General features: G+C 42.1%; 1 protein-coding gene across 1 annotated transcript in view; it reads right to left on the bottom strand.

Annotated features, from left to right (window-relative positions):
• The window catches only part of GAA (alpha glucosidase), a 193,319-nt gene that overhangs the window by 133,805 nt on the left and 44,233 nt on the right, over positions 1–15,281 (bottom strand). Inside the window, exon 5 of the mRNA XM_082271730.1 lies at positions 6,641–6,737. Within this exon, the coding sequence (XP_082127856.1) occupies positions 6,641–6,737 (97 nt within the window). The remainder of the gene's footprint in view (positions 1–6,640; positions 6,738–15,281) is intronic.

Genomic DNA, 15,281 nt, shown 5'->3' with positions numbered 1-15,281 from the left:
CATCGGAGTGGATAGTGAAGAAAGAAAGTGCTCCGCGTCAGACGGCGTATGGAAAGACAGGCGTTCACCCCCAGGTGTGGTAACGTGAAGAATAGCGGGGTACGCTAAGGTAAAACGCATTTGCTGTTGAAAAAGGGAGGAGCAAACTTGAGCAAACGCCTTGCGTCGTCTGGACACTTCGGCGGAGTAATCTGCGAAGAGTAGAATAGAACAGCCTTTGATTTGTAAGGGTCTTTGTTTCCTGAATGCCAGTAAGATGGTGTTCTTGTCCGCATAGTTCAGGTAACGGGCGATGATGGGCCGCGGGTTTTTCCTGGATTCATTCGGGGCCCCTACCCGGTGTGCCCTCTCCACAATGCAGGGGGATGGCAGACCCAGGGCTCGGGGAACAGTGTCTGTGCAGAGAGTGAGAAGCTCTGCCCCCTGAACCGCTTCAGGCACCCCAATGATTCTGAGATTATTCCGTCTGGAGCGGTTCTCCAAGTCCTCAATTTTATCCTGCAATGCCTGAAGTGCTCTATCCTGGTTGTTAATATCCCTGCTATTGAGCAGGGTCTCTTCCTCCAGGGATGCAATCCTCAGCTCAGCCTCCTGGATTTGTTGCCTGTGGGAGGTCAGCTCCTTTTGCAGCTGTGACAGGCTCTGTGAGATGGCCGTCTCAATAGCTGCCTTAATCGTGGGGGACAAGATCTGTGCCACTGCCTCTGCCATCTTCAGGTACTGCGGGTCAGCCTGGGTGTTTTCCGCAGTCTGGGCAGGCATATGGAGACCCGGGAGTTGAGGAGCAGATTGTGAGAGAGAGAGGGAGTCACTCGCCTCCCCCTCCCGCTGTGTGGTAGCCGCCGCGGCCATGTTGGAGACAGCGTGAGGTAAACTGGCTGTGTCGGGCCGCTCCGTGCCGATCGAAGATGGCGGGCGCTGGCGCTCCACAAATTTGTCCATCCAGAGCCCCTGGTGTGTGGGAGGAGGGATGCGGAGGCAAGCACGCTCCGGGCGGCCTCGGTCCCCGTAATTTTAAACTATTCGGCGGCGGGTGAAGCGGGGCTGCGGAGGCTCACTCCTCTCTCATGAGCGCCGGAACCGGAAGTCACTGAATTTCTTTAAACGGTAACTCCACTTTCATGGGAAAAAAATATCAAATAAAGAAAAAACAATAAAGCGTATACAACTGCGACACAAATCATATTGTAATTGAATGTTGTTAAACATTACCTTTCCTTTTCAATCTGCAGCTGTTGTAATTTTCTGAAAATGCAATGCAATATGGCTACCTGGAGGTGTTCTGTACACAGAATGTGTACTGACCACACCCCAGAAACATCATTTCCTGATTGTGTGATTGGCTCACCAATTTCCCAGAAGTCTGCCTAAGATACAAGTCAGATTTCTGGCATCCCCTGCAACAAAAATGTCATTTTTGTTGAGAAACTTCCAATAGGAACATGTCTAAAGGGATGCAGGCCCAGCAGCTTTCCGCATTAGAGCCCTGCAACTGCCACAGCTGACAGATAATTATGAAACCACTCCCATTTGACCTACTCAGCACAGAGCTACAGAGGAACAAACAATGATTTCTTCAGAATAGCAAAACATAGGAATCTGCAACAAAGTTTGTTATAATCCTTGTAATGCACAGAGATCACCCAGAAGGGAATGTTTTTTTTTTTCCTTAACAAAAGTGGAGTTACGCTTTAAGGATCTTATGTCTTTTAGTCGGGTGTTTAAACCTTTCACATTATATGTCAGAAGTTTAATTTTATTCATATTAAGTTTCTGTTCCACTTTGTTACATTTTCTCTGTGCCTCCCACTGCATCCATATCATGGCTGCTCTCTCAAAGGCTTATCCCACGAGGCAATAATTCTCATAGAAGAAAAGAGAAAAGGGACCTCCCAGGGAGGGAAATAAGAGTACATTGATATCACCTAAAACGAGACACCCTCCCTCCCTCCTCTCCCCCTTCCCCCACATTCCCACCCCCTCCGCCAAATACCCATTTCCTCCACCACACACTCCCAGAGAATTTTTGGTCATTACCAGGCCCTAGATTCGGCAGGGAATCCTTTAGTCTTCCTTCCGCCATTGATTCCACATTCCTGGGGTTTGACTATGTTCACGTACACCTGCTGATCCCCCTCCCTTGATCGAGGGGAGCGGGTCCGGAAGCGCCCTAGTGATCCGAGTGGTCCGACAGGTTCTTTTCACTTATTTTGTAAATATTCCCCTCGGCTATACCCCCGAAAATGGGGCTCCCCTCTCCTACTTATCTTGTCTTATTTCCTTTTTCTCCTTCCCCACTCTCCCCTTATCCCATCCCCCCTTCCCCACTCTCCCCTTATCCCATCCCCACCTTCCCCAGATTTTTCCCATCTTTAGTCTATCCGGAGTTTTCAGGGCTGTCGATGGGGCATTCCCCCAATATCCCTTTAATGTTCTCTATTTTTACTTCATTGAGGGGTTTATTGCCATTGTAATTTTCCCACTGGAATCCTCTTAGTTGCTTCTTCATAACATCCTATATCTATACCTATAAAATCCTGTATTTTATATTTTTTGTCCACATCTGTTCAAGAAGGGGTTTAAAGAGTCTTCTTCTGGCAAGGGTTTCTGGGGCAAAGTCTCTATATACTTTAAACTTCCCCCCGTAGTCCATTGCTGTTATTCCTCTCAATTTTTCCCAAATCTGTGCTTTTTCCTCAGAACACTAAAATCTCACAATTATGTCTCTAGGGGCGTCTGCTGGTATATTTGGGGGTTTCCTGCTCCTATGGACCCCTATCTATTTTCAGTATAGTCCTTTTTAGCTTGCCCAAGAGAGGGTTAAAAACTTTACTCATCTTGTCCCTTAGATATTCTCTTTTGTCTCCTACTCTGATTTTCCTGATCTTCTGCTTTATAAGATAAATCTTCTTTTGTTCCAATTGTAAACTCTTCACTTGTTCTTTCAGTTCTTCTATTTCCTCCGCCTGTATCTCCGTTCTACTCTCGGATTCTTCTAGCCGTGCCAACATATGTCCCAGGTTTTCATGCAGCGTTGATATTTCCTTTTTAATGGTTTTCTCCAATTTTTTTAAACATCTCGGCTATTTCCACTTTAGTTGGGAATTGGGGGCTTACATTTCGTTCTTCCATCCTACGTACTTCTATCTCGTTTTCCATTCCAGTATCATGTGTTGTTTGATTTGAATGTTCCCCATGGAGTCTCTTGCTTGCTTATCATCTTGCCCCCCTGATTTCCTCTTATTATTTGCCCCTTGTTGTTTTTTGTTCCCTGGGCTTCCTTCCTGGGTCAGGCATTTCTTAATTGCACTTGTATTTTCTTTAAGAGTTTTACCTTTGGTCTTAGAGCTCATTTTGGGGGCGGGAGAGAGAAGAAGAAAAAAAAGAAGGAAGGGGGGGGAGAGTTGTGCGGAGCATCGTAGAAACCAGCTACTGGAGAGCTAGCCCGGGGAGGATAGCGGTCTTCTCTAGGTATGTCTAGGTGGGCCCCCCCCCCATTTGGTAGACCCAAAACAGTCCGTTAGTTTGCTCGCCTAATGCTCCTATCCCAGTCACTAGAGGCTAGGCAGTATTAAAGCACATGTACTTCACCACCTCCAGTGCTGTATATCCTTAGATCTGTCTCTTTAAGGTAGGAGGCGGGGCTATCATCCTCTGTTGTCTTTTCCTGCTTAAGACCTGCTGATTTTCCCCTCAGCTTTAACTGTGTACTGTAGGTTTCTCTTTATGAAAGTCCCACCATTTATTATGGCCTATTAGTCCTAGAAACAGCATATTTTATTTTTTTCCTTCAAATGACTGGCCAGGGGAAATGCTTTAGTTTTTATGGCTGTAGGCTTTGGCTGTACACTTTAACTATAAATTTTGACTCACCCCCACCTGGCCTCCAGTTTTCTTCCTCCATTTTTCCTTTCCTTTTCCAGTCCCGGCCTGGGTCTGTCGAGCTGCAGATATTCACGGCTGTCAGGCTGCCTACTAATAATTGTCCTTCCATCCCCTCTCTCCCCCTGGTGCTGTGGGTACTCCTGCTGTGTGTTCCTTCATTCATTAGGAGGGTAGGAGTCAGTTGGATAAGAGTTTTTCCATTCCCCCTGATGATATTGGGTAGAGTGAGAATTTTTCCACTCACACTGATGCTGCTGAAGGGGGTCCCCACCCCCCTTGTTGATAATACAGTCTCTGGAAGCCTCTCCCCCAATAGTTACCTCTACCTCTACCCCTTGGTGGTCCATTGTAGGGTGGTCATTGGGGATAAATCCTTGATGTTCCCGCTCCTGGTTACTTCTATATGGGGGTATGTGGTAGTTCCTGGGTACATTAGCTTGATGCATCCCAGAGCCTGAGGAATGGTCTCTCAAAGGTGAGAACCTATTGTTGACAGGAACTGTGTAGGAAGGGTTGTGTGCACCCCCTCTTCCTGTACCATTTTTTGGGGGCTGTGGCCTATTATCTGCTCCCCCTCCAGGGGCATTCTGTGTGCATCCATTTGGTAGTACATTGAAACTCATGGATATATTATTCCTAATGTCTTGAGGGATAGCATCTCTCTCAATGGACGGTTCCCTGGAACTGAGTGCTTTTTACGATTCTCCTACCAGTTATACACCAATCCTTTTTTATAATCCTCTGCGTCTCTCTGATACTTTATCATTTTTTTCTTTTTAATTTCATTATGATATTTTGTAATGAGATTTTGCATCCATTTCACTTTATCTGTATATTCTTGGGTATCTACAAAAGTGGCTTTTTTCTCTTTAAGGGCTAGAATGTTAAATTCAATTATAGTTAGTTTTACCTTTCTCCTTCTAATAATCATTTCCATGAGGTTTTTCTTTGTGGTCCTTTGGACCTGGGGAGTTTGGTTGGCGTTTGCATTTTCCATTTCACGTGATGGAGCATAACATGATTATGCAGAAAAATGCGTGATATTGGTTGTGGTCACTGAGTGGAGAGCACCATTTATTATTATTGTTAAATGGACTGTTTTTACATTTATCACTACTATTAATTTGTATGTCTGTAGTACATTTGATTATCACATCGGACTTTATTTTGTCACGCGGCTTTAACACCACTATTGAGTCACATTTTATTTTATTTCACATATACATATTTTTATCACATATTAGTATCCCTACAGCGCCTTACTTTATTTTTTGTACCAAATAAAATGTATGTCCTTTTATCCAATAAAAAAAAATTTGAAAAAAAATCATAAATTTAGGGCAATATGTATTCTGCTGCATATTTTTGGAAAACAAATCCCAATAAGCGTATATTGATTGGCTTGCGCAAAAGTTATGTCTACAAACTCTGGGATATTTTTATTTATTCGTTTTTTTTTTTGTTTTGTTTTTTACTAGCAATGGTGGCAATCAGCGAATTATAGCAGGACTGCGATATTGTGGCTGCCAGTAGGACACTAACTGACACTTTTGACCCTTTTTTGGGGAACAGTGACAATAATACATTAATCAGTGCTAAAAAATATGCACTGTCACTGTACTAATGACACTGGCTGGGAAGGGGTTAACATCAGGGGTGAGAAAAGGGTTAACTCTCTGCCTAGCTGGTATTTTACTGCAGTATGGGATGTGCTTTTACTAGGGGAAGGCATAGATCCTGAAAGAATGACGATCTGCCTTGTTTACATAGGCAGACCTCCATTCTTCTTCTGTACCAAAGGACCAGCGGGTGCCAGCAGACATCGGACACAGGGGGACGTCAGTGGAACGCCTGCGCACCCCCTACCTGGAAGAGTCTAATCATGTACTAGGTACGTGAGCAGCAGTGCCACCCTAGCCGCTATATAACTTATACAGTCGATAAGTGGTTAATACCTAGATAAAACAATAAAAACATTTGAAAATATACAAGTCCTGTAAGATAACAAAGTGATACGCTTTTTTGGTAATATTGTCTTGCAAAAATAATTGTATTTTGTGCTATCAAAAGTATAACAAAAAAATATGTCCTACTTTTGTTAGTGTTGTTTTAAAAAATGGGATTTTTGACTTACCATACAATCCATTTCTCTGATGTTAATTGACGGACACAGCTCCTGATCTTCTTAACTATTGGGTTATACTGTTCCCTAGAGGAGTAGGACACTGGGCAGAAAAAAAGTCTGGGTACGCAAATGGGCAGTCCCAGGGGGTATACTCCCTCACTTTGCTATAGGTACTCAGGTTTTGTTACAAGCAGTGTCAGAAGAATTACAACTCAACCAGAGGGGTGGATGCTGTGTCCATAATTGAACAGGAAAATCGATTTTACGGTAAGTCAAGAATCCCATTTTGCAAAATTATTTGCAAAATTTTATAACAGAAATGAAGAAAAAAGTAAATTTTTTCAAAATTTTCAGTCTTTGTTTATTTAGCAATAAGTAAAAAACCCAGTGGTGATTAAATACCACCAAAAGAAAGCTTTGCTTGTGTGAAGAAAATGATAAACATTTTGTTTGGGTACAGTATTGCATGCCCACGTAATTGTCATTTAAAATGCGGCAGCGCTGAAAGCTGAAAATTGGCCTGGGCAGGAAGGGGGTAAAAGTGCCCAGTACTGAGGTGGTTAAATACTGTTTCCACCATTATCTATGGCATTAGAGACATTTACACCATTTAGCCCAAATAATACTTACCCATTGCATTGCTGTTAAGAAGAAAAACCCCATGAGCAGAACCATCTTTTTCCAAGGCCAAGTAAAATGGATGAGAGCCATAGAGGTTTGTACCTTTCTAGAAATACAAAAAGATTTGGGATATAATCAGCGGCAGGTAAAGAACTAACATAATTTATTATAATAAGTGCCATGTATAAATGTTGGAGAATCCAGGAGATGTTCCTCACAGAAGCCAAAAATGTTGCTTTTTTCCTTAAGTATTTGTGAACCTTTACCTCATAAGAGCCGGTTCACACTGAGGCGATCCGACTTGCTGGGGCGACCTGTGAAGTCGCGGTGCACAGCGCGCACCGCGACCTCGGAGCGACATGCACGGACTTCATATCATTGAAGTCAATGCAGGTCGCTCCAGGTCGCCCCAAAGTAGTACAGGACCCTTTTTCTAAGTAGGAGCGACTTGTGTCGCTCCTATTAGAACGGGTCCTGTGCTAATCTATGGCAGGCGACCCACGGCGACTTGTCAGGCGACCAAGTCGCCTGACAAGTCGCCCCAGTGTGAACCGGCTCTAAAACATCTTAGTTTACAATAGAAATGAAAGGCAAAACATTTGTGTGGTGTGTGTTCTATACACACAAACATACACATTATAAATACCCTTTTATATGTGATCACATTACCTCCATTCTCATCGGCATAAGGGGCTTAGAGGAGTGGGGCTTGAGAAACAGCAGCATACTGATCTTCCTAGTAAATGGCTGTGAAGGAGGGGGGGGGGGGTTGTCAGCACAAGTCCTGGCCATTGGAAGACAGGCAGGCTTGCTCCTAGCATGGCCAGGAACCTTGCTGGGATGGATGTGCTTCCATTGTCCATTTGGAATAGGAATCAGGGAAACTGGCGGGATCACCAGATGTTCCACACTAAGGAAGCAATACAAATAGAACAGAATACTTTTTAACACAAGTACATGGTACAACAGGCACATATCAGGGATACAACAGGCACAAAAAAATGAGCGGTTTACATATGAGGTATGTTAGTTCTGAGAAAAATTATAAATGGAAGGAATAAAATTACTGAAATAGATTTCTTTTCACTCAAAAACCTCACTTCTTATGACTTGAACATATTACCATCTGTTTGGGTTTATATGTATAAAAAATTGATGTGTCATAGAAAGATTCTACCCACATTCTAAAAATTTTACAGGATTGGTATCCCAAATACATATGGTTCTTCTCCTCCCTGTACTCATTAATTCCACATATATTAGGCCTAAATTTTGTCGTTTTCAAGAAGATCAATTTAATACAAAGCAAGCGAACTTCATAAGAAAAAGCATACACTTTATCCTTGAGAATAATTCTTCTGCTTATGCCCCCTGATGACGTCAGTATCTGACGAAACTGGTAGGGGACCGGAAACGTCTGCTCTGTGAACATCTCCCCAGAGTCTATCTGTTTCCAGCTAGAGGCTACCTGGCTGCAGCTACCACACCATCCACTACATGGCTTCCCCACAGGATTTTGACCGTTGATGCTCGTTTTACACCAATCTAATGTGAGTGTTACATTGGCTCTCTAACAAATAAAGTGTCTGTGTTTAAATATACTACACCATGAGGAGTTTTTCTTCTTTCATATGTTATCTGGGCTAATACCATTCCCATGAGAGGATCATTTTTGAGCATGCAGAGGCATTTCCTGTAGGAGAAGATTTTACATCCATCCATCCACTGTGGGGTGCGAGGAGTCCCTTTCAAAGGCGTATTGAGATCCCTGTAATGGGGATCATATGATTCTGGTAAGAGGCCACACTTGTTGGTGTTAGGTGGAGGTCATATCTTCAAACTCATCACCTGGTTCTTGGACTTCTTATAGGACTCCTTTCCTCATGGACTTTCCATATATTGATTTATAGTTTTTTTTTGATCTATTGTGCTTATCACTATTTCAAACATTGACTGATATTGTGATTATTATATCAAGCGCTGCATACTTTGTTTTCATTTTGTATTGAGTTGAGGTACAACAACTTTCTTATGCTAGCTGCTGATATTATAACTCTACCCTCTCATTGATTAAGTGCAGTGTATTTTGTTTTTATTTTTATGAATATTACTTGAAGGCTTATTGGAACAGCCATGGGAGTTTGCTTTACCTATTTATATGCAAAACTTGGTTATGGGGTATTTGGAGTCACAATGTATTTAAACAAACAACCAAATTTTACAATGTATAGGGTACTGTAGATAAACAAAAAATCAATAATGCTGAGCCAAAGAAAAAGTGACCCAATCAATAAGTGCAAATCAATACATTATTGCATGAGTGGCAAATTAATGATGTGAACCATGCAAGCAAAAGTGCGTAGAAAATCACATATAAATAAATAAATAAATAATGTAAAGTTCGTAAACTAGAAAAGAAACCCATATGGTTCTAACAGATTTTAAATATATAAATAAAGTGCTCAAATGTCCCAATATAAAACAGAGAAAGTGCTGGATCTCAATCAATAATGCAGTGCCTGGACAGCATATACTATGTATATCAGTGAATGAGTGCTCCACACCACTTCAATTCATCCCGGTGCTCTCAGCGATTAGTGCTCTTATAGCAGCTCACCTCAATAATAGACCCGTGTAGGGTCATAGAAGCAACAGCGGTATATAAATAAATAGCGTCTCTCTCCTCCTCCAAACCTCCAATCTCCCGCGGAACAGCTTCCAGATCCCGGGTAGAAAAAAGGAAGAGGGATCTAATGCTCTCAGTTTAATAGTTTATTAAAGTAAAACAAAAGCATACAGGGTACTCACAGGCGAGCACTTAAACAAGTGCAGTTACAATAGCAGGCTAGCAAATGCAGGCGAGACCTTCCTAGGATAGACATACGGCAAGTAGGCTCTTCCCCCATACACGTTGCGTCATGTGACTTCGTCCCCTGCTGACAAAGTCACATGACGCAACGTGAACTCTGCTGACGAAGTCACATGACGCATTTTATATTGGGACATTTGAGCACTTTATTTATTTACGATCTGTTAGAACCAAATGGGTTTCTTTTCTAGTTTATGACCTTTACATTGTTATTTATTTATTTCCTACGCACTTTTGCTTGCATGGTTCACATCATTAATTTGCCACTCATGCGATAATGTATTGATTTGCACTTATTGATTGGGTCACTTTTTCTTTGGCGCAGCATTATTGATTTTTTGTTTAGTTTTTGGTGTAATGTGTAGACACTGAATGCTTGCTGCCTTCGTTTTTTTGAATTGTTGATTTTACTTTTTGTGGTTTTGCGCTGATTAATATTCACTCTTGGGGTACTATAGATGCCTTCTAGATGGTGAAATGTTATCTGAGATCGGCAAATGACACAAAACAGAAGGCTGTGTATTACATTCTGCCAATTTTAACTTTAAGATTAATAAAATAAGCAAAATTGCAGAAATGTAAGAATTGATCTGTATAGCACGTGATACCCCAACCAAATTCTCACCCGTATGGGCCTGCTGAATCCACTTCCAAATGCTGAATCCACTTCCTCTAATGTACCCTCCTCATTATACAAGTATACTTATACCCAATAGACTTAGGTTTGCTAACCGTAGAGACCAAGGAGGTGAGCCCGCTTCCTTCCCTTCTGCCCCCCCCCCACACACACATACACAAACCCTGTCCCCCCTCCCCCTTTTCCTACACTGTATCTTTCCCTACATCCCTCTCATCATTCAGACAACCCCAAATCCAAAACATCACGCTTCTCTTCTCTATTTTTTCACAACATCGGCCTACACCAAATAGAACTTCTAATATGCGATTTACGGAGGCAAAAATGATTTGTTCTTTTTGCAACCATCTAACTGGTTAGTTTAATTACTCCCCTTACTGAGCTGGTCATTTCACAAACATGAGATTCCAGTTATAAATGTAATACCATTTATACTATTTGTGGCTATTGTTGAAACCGAAGGGGGGTGGAGCCGGCCGGCAAAAGAGATGGACGCTTAACTGCACAGCTCCTCGCCAAGCAGTCAGATCGGAGCCATATCAGATGCATAGGGTCATCACATCTTCGCACAAAATACACCTCAAGATGCCTGGAAGCCACACACAGGTCCCGGGGAAGTGAAAGGGGAAAACTAAGCCCGGTAAGCTCCTTAACTTCTTTCACCCGGTGGGCCGCCCAGGCAAGATGGCGCCGGTGCTTCTACGAGCGGCGCCACGCTGCCTCCTCACACATCCCCTTCCTCTGTTCAGCCTCAAGGGACACTGCTGGCAGCTAGGGAAACCTCTGACATGCTAGCAGGGGCACAGGCAGCATCTACCCCTCGCTCAGAGTGTGCTAGCCCGGCCAAATCTAAAATCAGGCTGCAGCTTCCAGGGAGTGAAGGGGCCCAGGGAGAAAATGTTGATGACACCCTGGAATTCCATGACACCATATCCTCATTCCTCACCACAGGCAAACCTGTCATGGACTCTTTATTGAAAGATATGATGGTGTCTTTAAGGAGCTTAAGGAGACTAAAATGGGAGAATTTGCAGATACTTTTAACAATATGGTAGATGCCCATAATGAACATGAGGATGACATCACCTGGCTTAAAGCGAAAGTAGCGGACCTTGAAGACAGGTCTAGACGCAATAATATTAAAATCAGAGGAATTCCTGAGACGGTTAAACCCCATAATGCAAGAGGCTCTCCCAGATGTCTCACTAAGTGATATGGCGATTGATCGGATACACAGGCTGCCCAAGCTATTGTTGAAACCGCCCCAAGAACTTCTTGTGGAGGTTTCATCTGGATGCTCAGACCGATGGATTCATGAGTGGTTATTTTTTCTTGCCATGTATAAAATGTAACTAAAATGTACTTTGCATATGAGACAGATGTATTTGATCTATGCCATTATTATGTCATGTTCTTTACTTGCTTACAATAAAATATTGTTGGAAAAAAAAGGATCCATAAATACTCAGCAATATGATATATCTGCAAAATTAATTCAGGTAAATAAATATAAACAATGCGTGATCACCTAAATGTGCATTAAGTACATAAAACATAATGTTCAGTATGATCCATAAGTGATGACCAAGTCACACTTACAAACCACTGAGTCCCCCATGGGTTTCACCACCACTAATGAACTCAGCTGCTTACCAGAGAGGAAGACCCCATATTTTAAGAGGTCTACAGCATTCATGAACACCAAAGAGCCTTTGTAATAATCTTGTAAAGTGGACTGGAACCCCCAAGGTAACCTGCAGGATCCAAGTTTTGCCAGCAATTCCACTCAACATATGCTGCCATTCAAATGTAAAACCGACACAAAGCTCCATAGTGTAAAACTATTAAACTTGTTTTATTATATAAACAAAGGTACTCACATTGAATAAACTTAACAGAGTCACAGCAAAAATCAATCTCTGTTACATCCAGCGGAAGTGAAAACATCAGCACCGGCTCCTCCCCAATGTGTTTTGTCATAGGAGATGTCTTTAAGGGGCCATATTAATAAACACTAAGATATATTTGCAGCTGCTGTTCAAAAGTCCAAGAAAATGTTGCATCAAACACCTAAAACACCTTGTTAAACAAAGATAAGTTCCAGCATTCAAAATGGACACACAGCTTCTCCTGGTAAACACACAGATCCAGTAGTCTGTTCAGGATAAGCCCTCACTGCTCTGTTCCTAGAGATATCATTCCCCGTCCCCCAATAAATAGAGGATCCCCTTCACTTCTTCAGACTCATACACCGTTTAGCAGGAAGATGCCGCTCTTGACAAAGCCTGGGCCTTGTACTGTTCTCCACAGCTGTCATTCAGGAAGCCATAGAATTTGGAGAAGAGGGAACTTTATCTCAATGGCCAGAATGATATGCATTTTATTCTACTTCTCTTGAACAGACTGTTGGAATCGTGCTTTTAGCAGGAGCAGCTATGTGTTCATGCTGAATCCAATGGACTCCTCGGCTGTGTTTTAGGGGAATGAGAATCTGTATGTTCTTGATATTACTGCAACATTTTCTGGACCTTTGCCCACTATGGTAGGTACATTATAATTTGCAGGAATAAGTGCGGGAGAATCTTGTATATAGGTCACTTGCGCTAACTCAGGAATAAGTGCGGGAGAATCTTGTATATACAGTGCCTCGCGAAAGTATTCGGCCCCCTTGAACTTTGTGACCTTTTGCCACATTTCAGGCTTCAAACATAAAGATATAAAGCTGTAATATTTTGTGAAGATTCAACAAGTGGGACACAATCATGAAGTGGAACGAAATTTATTGGATATTTCAAACTTTGTTAACAAATAAAAAACTGAAAAATTGGGCGTGCAAAATTATTCAGCCCCTTTACTTTCAGTGCAGCAAACTCTCTCCAGAAGTTCAGTGAGGATCTCTGAATGATCCAATGTTGACCTAAATGACTAATGATGATAAATAGAATCCACCTGTGTGTAATCAAGTCTCCGTATAAATGCACCTGCACTGTGATAGTCTCAGAGGTCCGTTTAAAGCGCAGAGAGCATCATGAAGAACAAGGAACACACCATGCAGGTCCGAGATACTGTTGTGGAGAAGTTTAAAGCCGGATTTGAATACTAAAAGATTTCCCAAGCTTTAAACATCCCAAGGAGCACTGTGCAAGCGATAATTTTGAAATGGAAGGAGTATCAGACCACTGCAAATATACGAAGACCTGGCCGTCCCTCTAAACTTTCAGCTCATACAAGGAGAAGACTGATCAGAGATGCAGCCAAGAGGCCCATGATCACTCTGGATGAACTGCAGAGATCTACAGCTGAGGTGGGAGACTCTGTCCATAGGACAACAATCAGTCGTATACTGCACAAATCTGGCCTTTATGGAAGAGTGGCAAGAAGAAAGCCATTTCTTAAAGATATCCATAAAAAGTGTTGTTTAAAGTTTGCCACAAACCACCTGGGAGACACACCAAACATGTGGAAGAAGGTGCTCTGTTCAGATGAAACCAAAATCAAACTTTTTGGCAACAATGCAAAACGTTATGTTTGGCGTAAAAGCAACACAGCTCATCACCCTGAACACACCATCCCCACTGTCAAACATGGTGGTGGCAGCATCATGGTTTGGGCCTGCTTTTCTTCAGCAGGGACAGGGAAGATGGTTAAAATTGATGGGAAGATGGATAGAGCCAAAAACAGGACTATTCTGGAAGAAAACCTGATGGAGTCTGCAAAAGACCTGAGACTGGGACAGAGATTTGTCTTCCAACAAGACAATGATCCAAAACATAAAGCAAAATCTACAATGAAATGGTTCACAAATAAACATATCCAGGTGTTAGAATGGCCAAGTCAAAGTCCAGACCTGAATCCAATCGAGAATCTGTGGAAAGAACTGAAAACTGCTGTTCACAAATGCTCTCCATCCAACCTCACTGAGCTCGAGCTGTTTTGCAAGAAGGAATGGGCAAAAATTTCAGTCTCTCGATGTGCAAAACTGATAGAGACATACCCCAAGCGACTTACAGCTGTAATCGCAGCAAAAGGTGGCGCTACAAAGTATTAACTTAAGGGGGCTGAATAATTTTGCACGCCCAATTTTTCAGTTTTTTCTTTGTTAAAAAAGTTTGAAATATCCAATAAATTTCGTTCCACTTCATGATTGTGTCCCACTTGTTGTTGATTCTTCACAAAAAATTACAGTTTTATATCTTTATGATTGAAGCCTGAAATGTGGCAAAAGGTCGCAAAGTTCATGGGGGACGAATACTTTCGCAAGGCACTGTAGGTCACTTGCGCTAACTCAGGAATAAGTGCGGGAGAATCTTTTATATAGGTCATTTGCGCTAACTCAGGAATAAGTGCGGGAGAATCTTGTATATAGGTCATTTACGCTAACTCAGGAATAAGTGCGGGAGAATCTTGTATATAGGTCATTTGCGCTAACTCTCTGGGTTTAATCGTCTTGTAAGCAAAACCGTAATAAAAATTCTCAAGCTTTCCTTCATGCATGTTATTGACCCAAAACACACTGATATTTATGGATCCCAAGCTCTCATGACAGATTAGGGAATGTTACATACTGTATAAGATGTGTGTGAATGAACACAGTATACAGGGAACCAAATACCAGAAAGGCAAAGCCTAAAACAACTGGTTCACAACTACTCAGCCATGAAAAGCCAAGAAATAGAACTTGTCCCGTAGGTCCTATTTTTTTTTCCACTGCAAGTTCAATGCCTTTTGGATAAAATTTGATGTATATAGTAAAAAAGATATATGTCACAAAGAGCAGAAGCGCAAGGATGGTTGGAACCCCTCACTACCACACAGTTGTTCACAAACTTGGTACTTGGGCTAGGACCCACATATACAATAATATCATAAGAAATGACCTTATAATTCAGTCCTCAGCACAAAATAGTCCATAAAGTCCATGAACTCTAAATAAGTGCAAATTATATCCATGGAACAGAAATAATTTGTGATATTATGGGGAACACCCCACTCTCCACCAACGCAATGCCAGGATAGTAGCTGAATGGAACACTCACCAAATGACCATGCCCCCCCACTCTCATGGATCAGGCTTAAAATGTATGGATTTCAAGAAGCATTACTCCACCGGACGGCCACAAACACCCATTCGGATAATGTAACTC

This window comes from Pelophylax lessonae, assembly GCF_965119305.1.
Source record: "Pelophylax lessonae genome assembly, chromosome: 11".
Classification (NCBI taxonomy): Eukaryota; Metazoa; Chordata; class Amphibia; order Anura; family Ranidae; genus Pelophylax; species Pelophylax lessonae.
The sequence above is the reverse complement of the archived record's forward strand: the minus strand, read 5'-3'. Positions and strand labels throughout refer to the sequence as shown.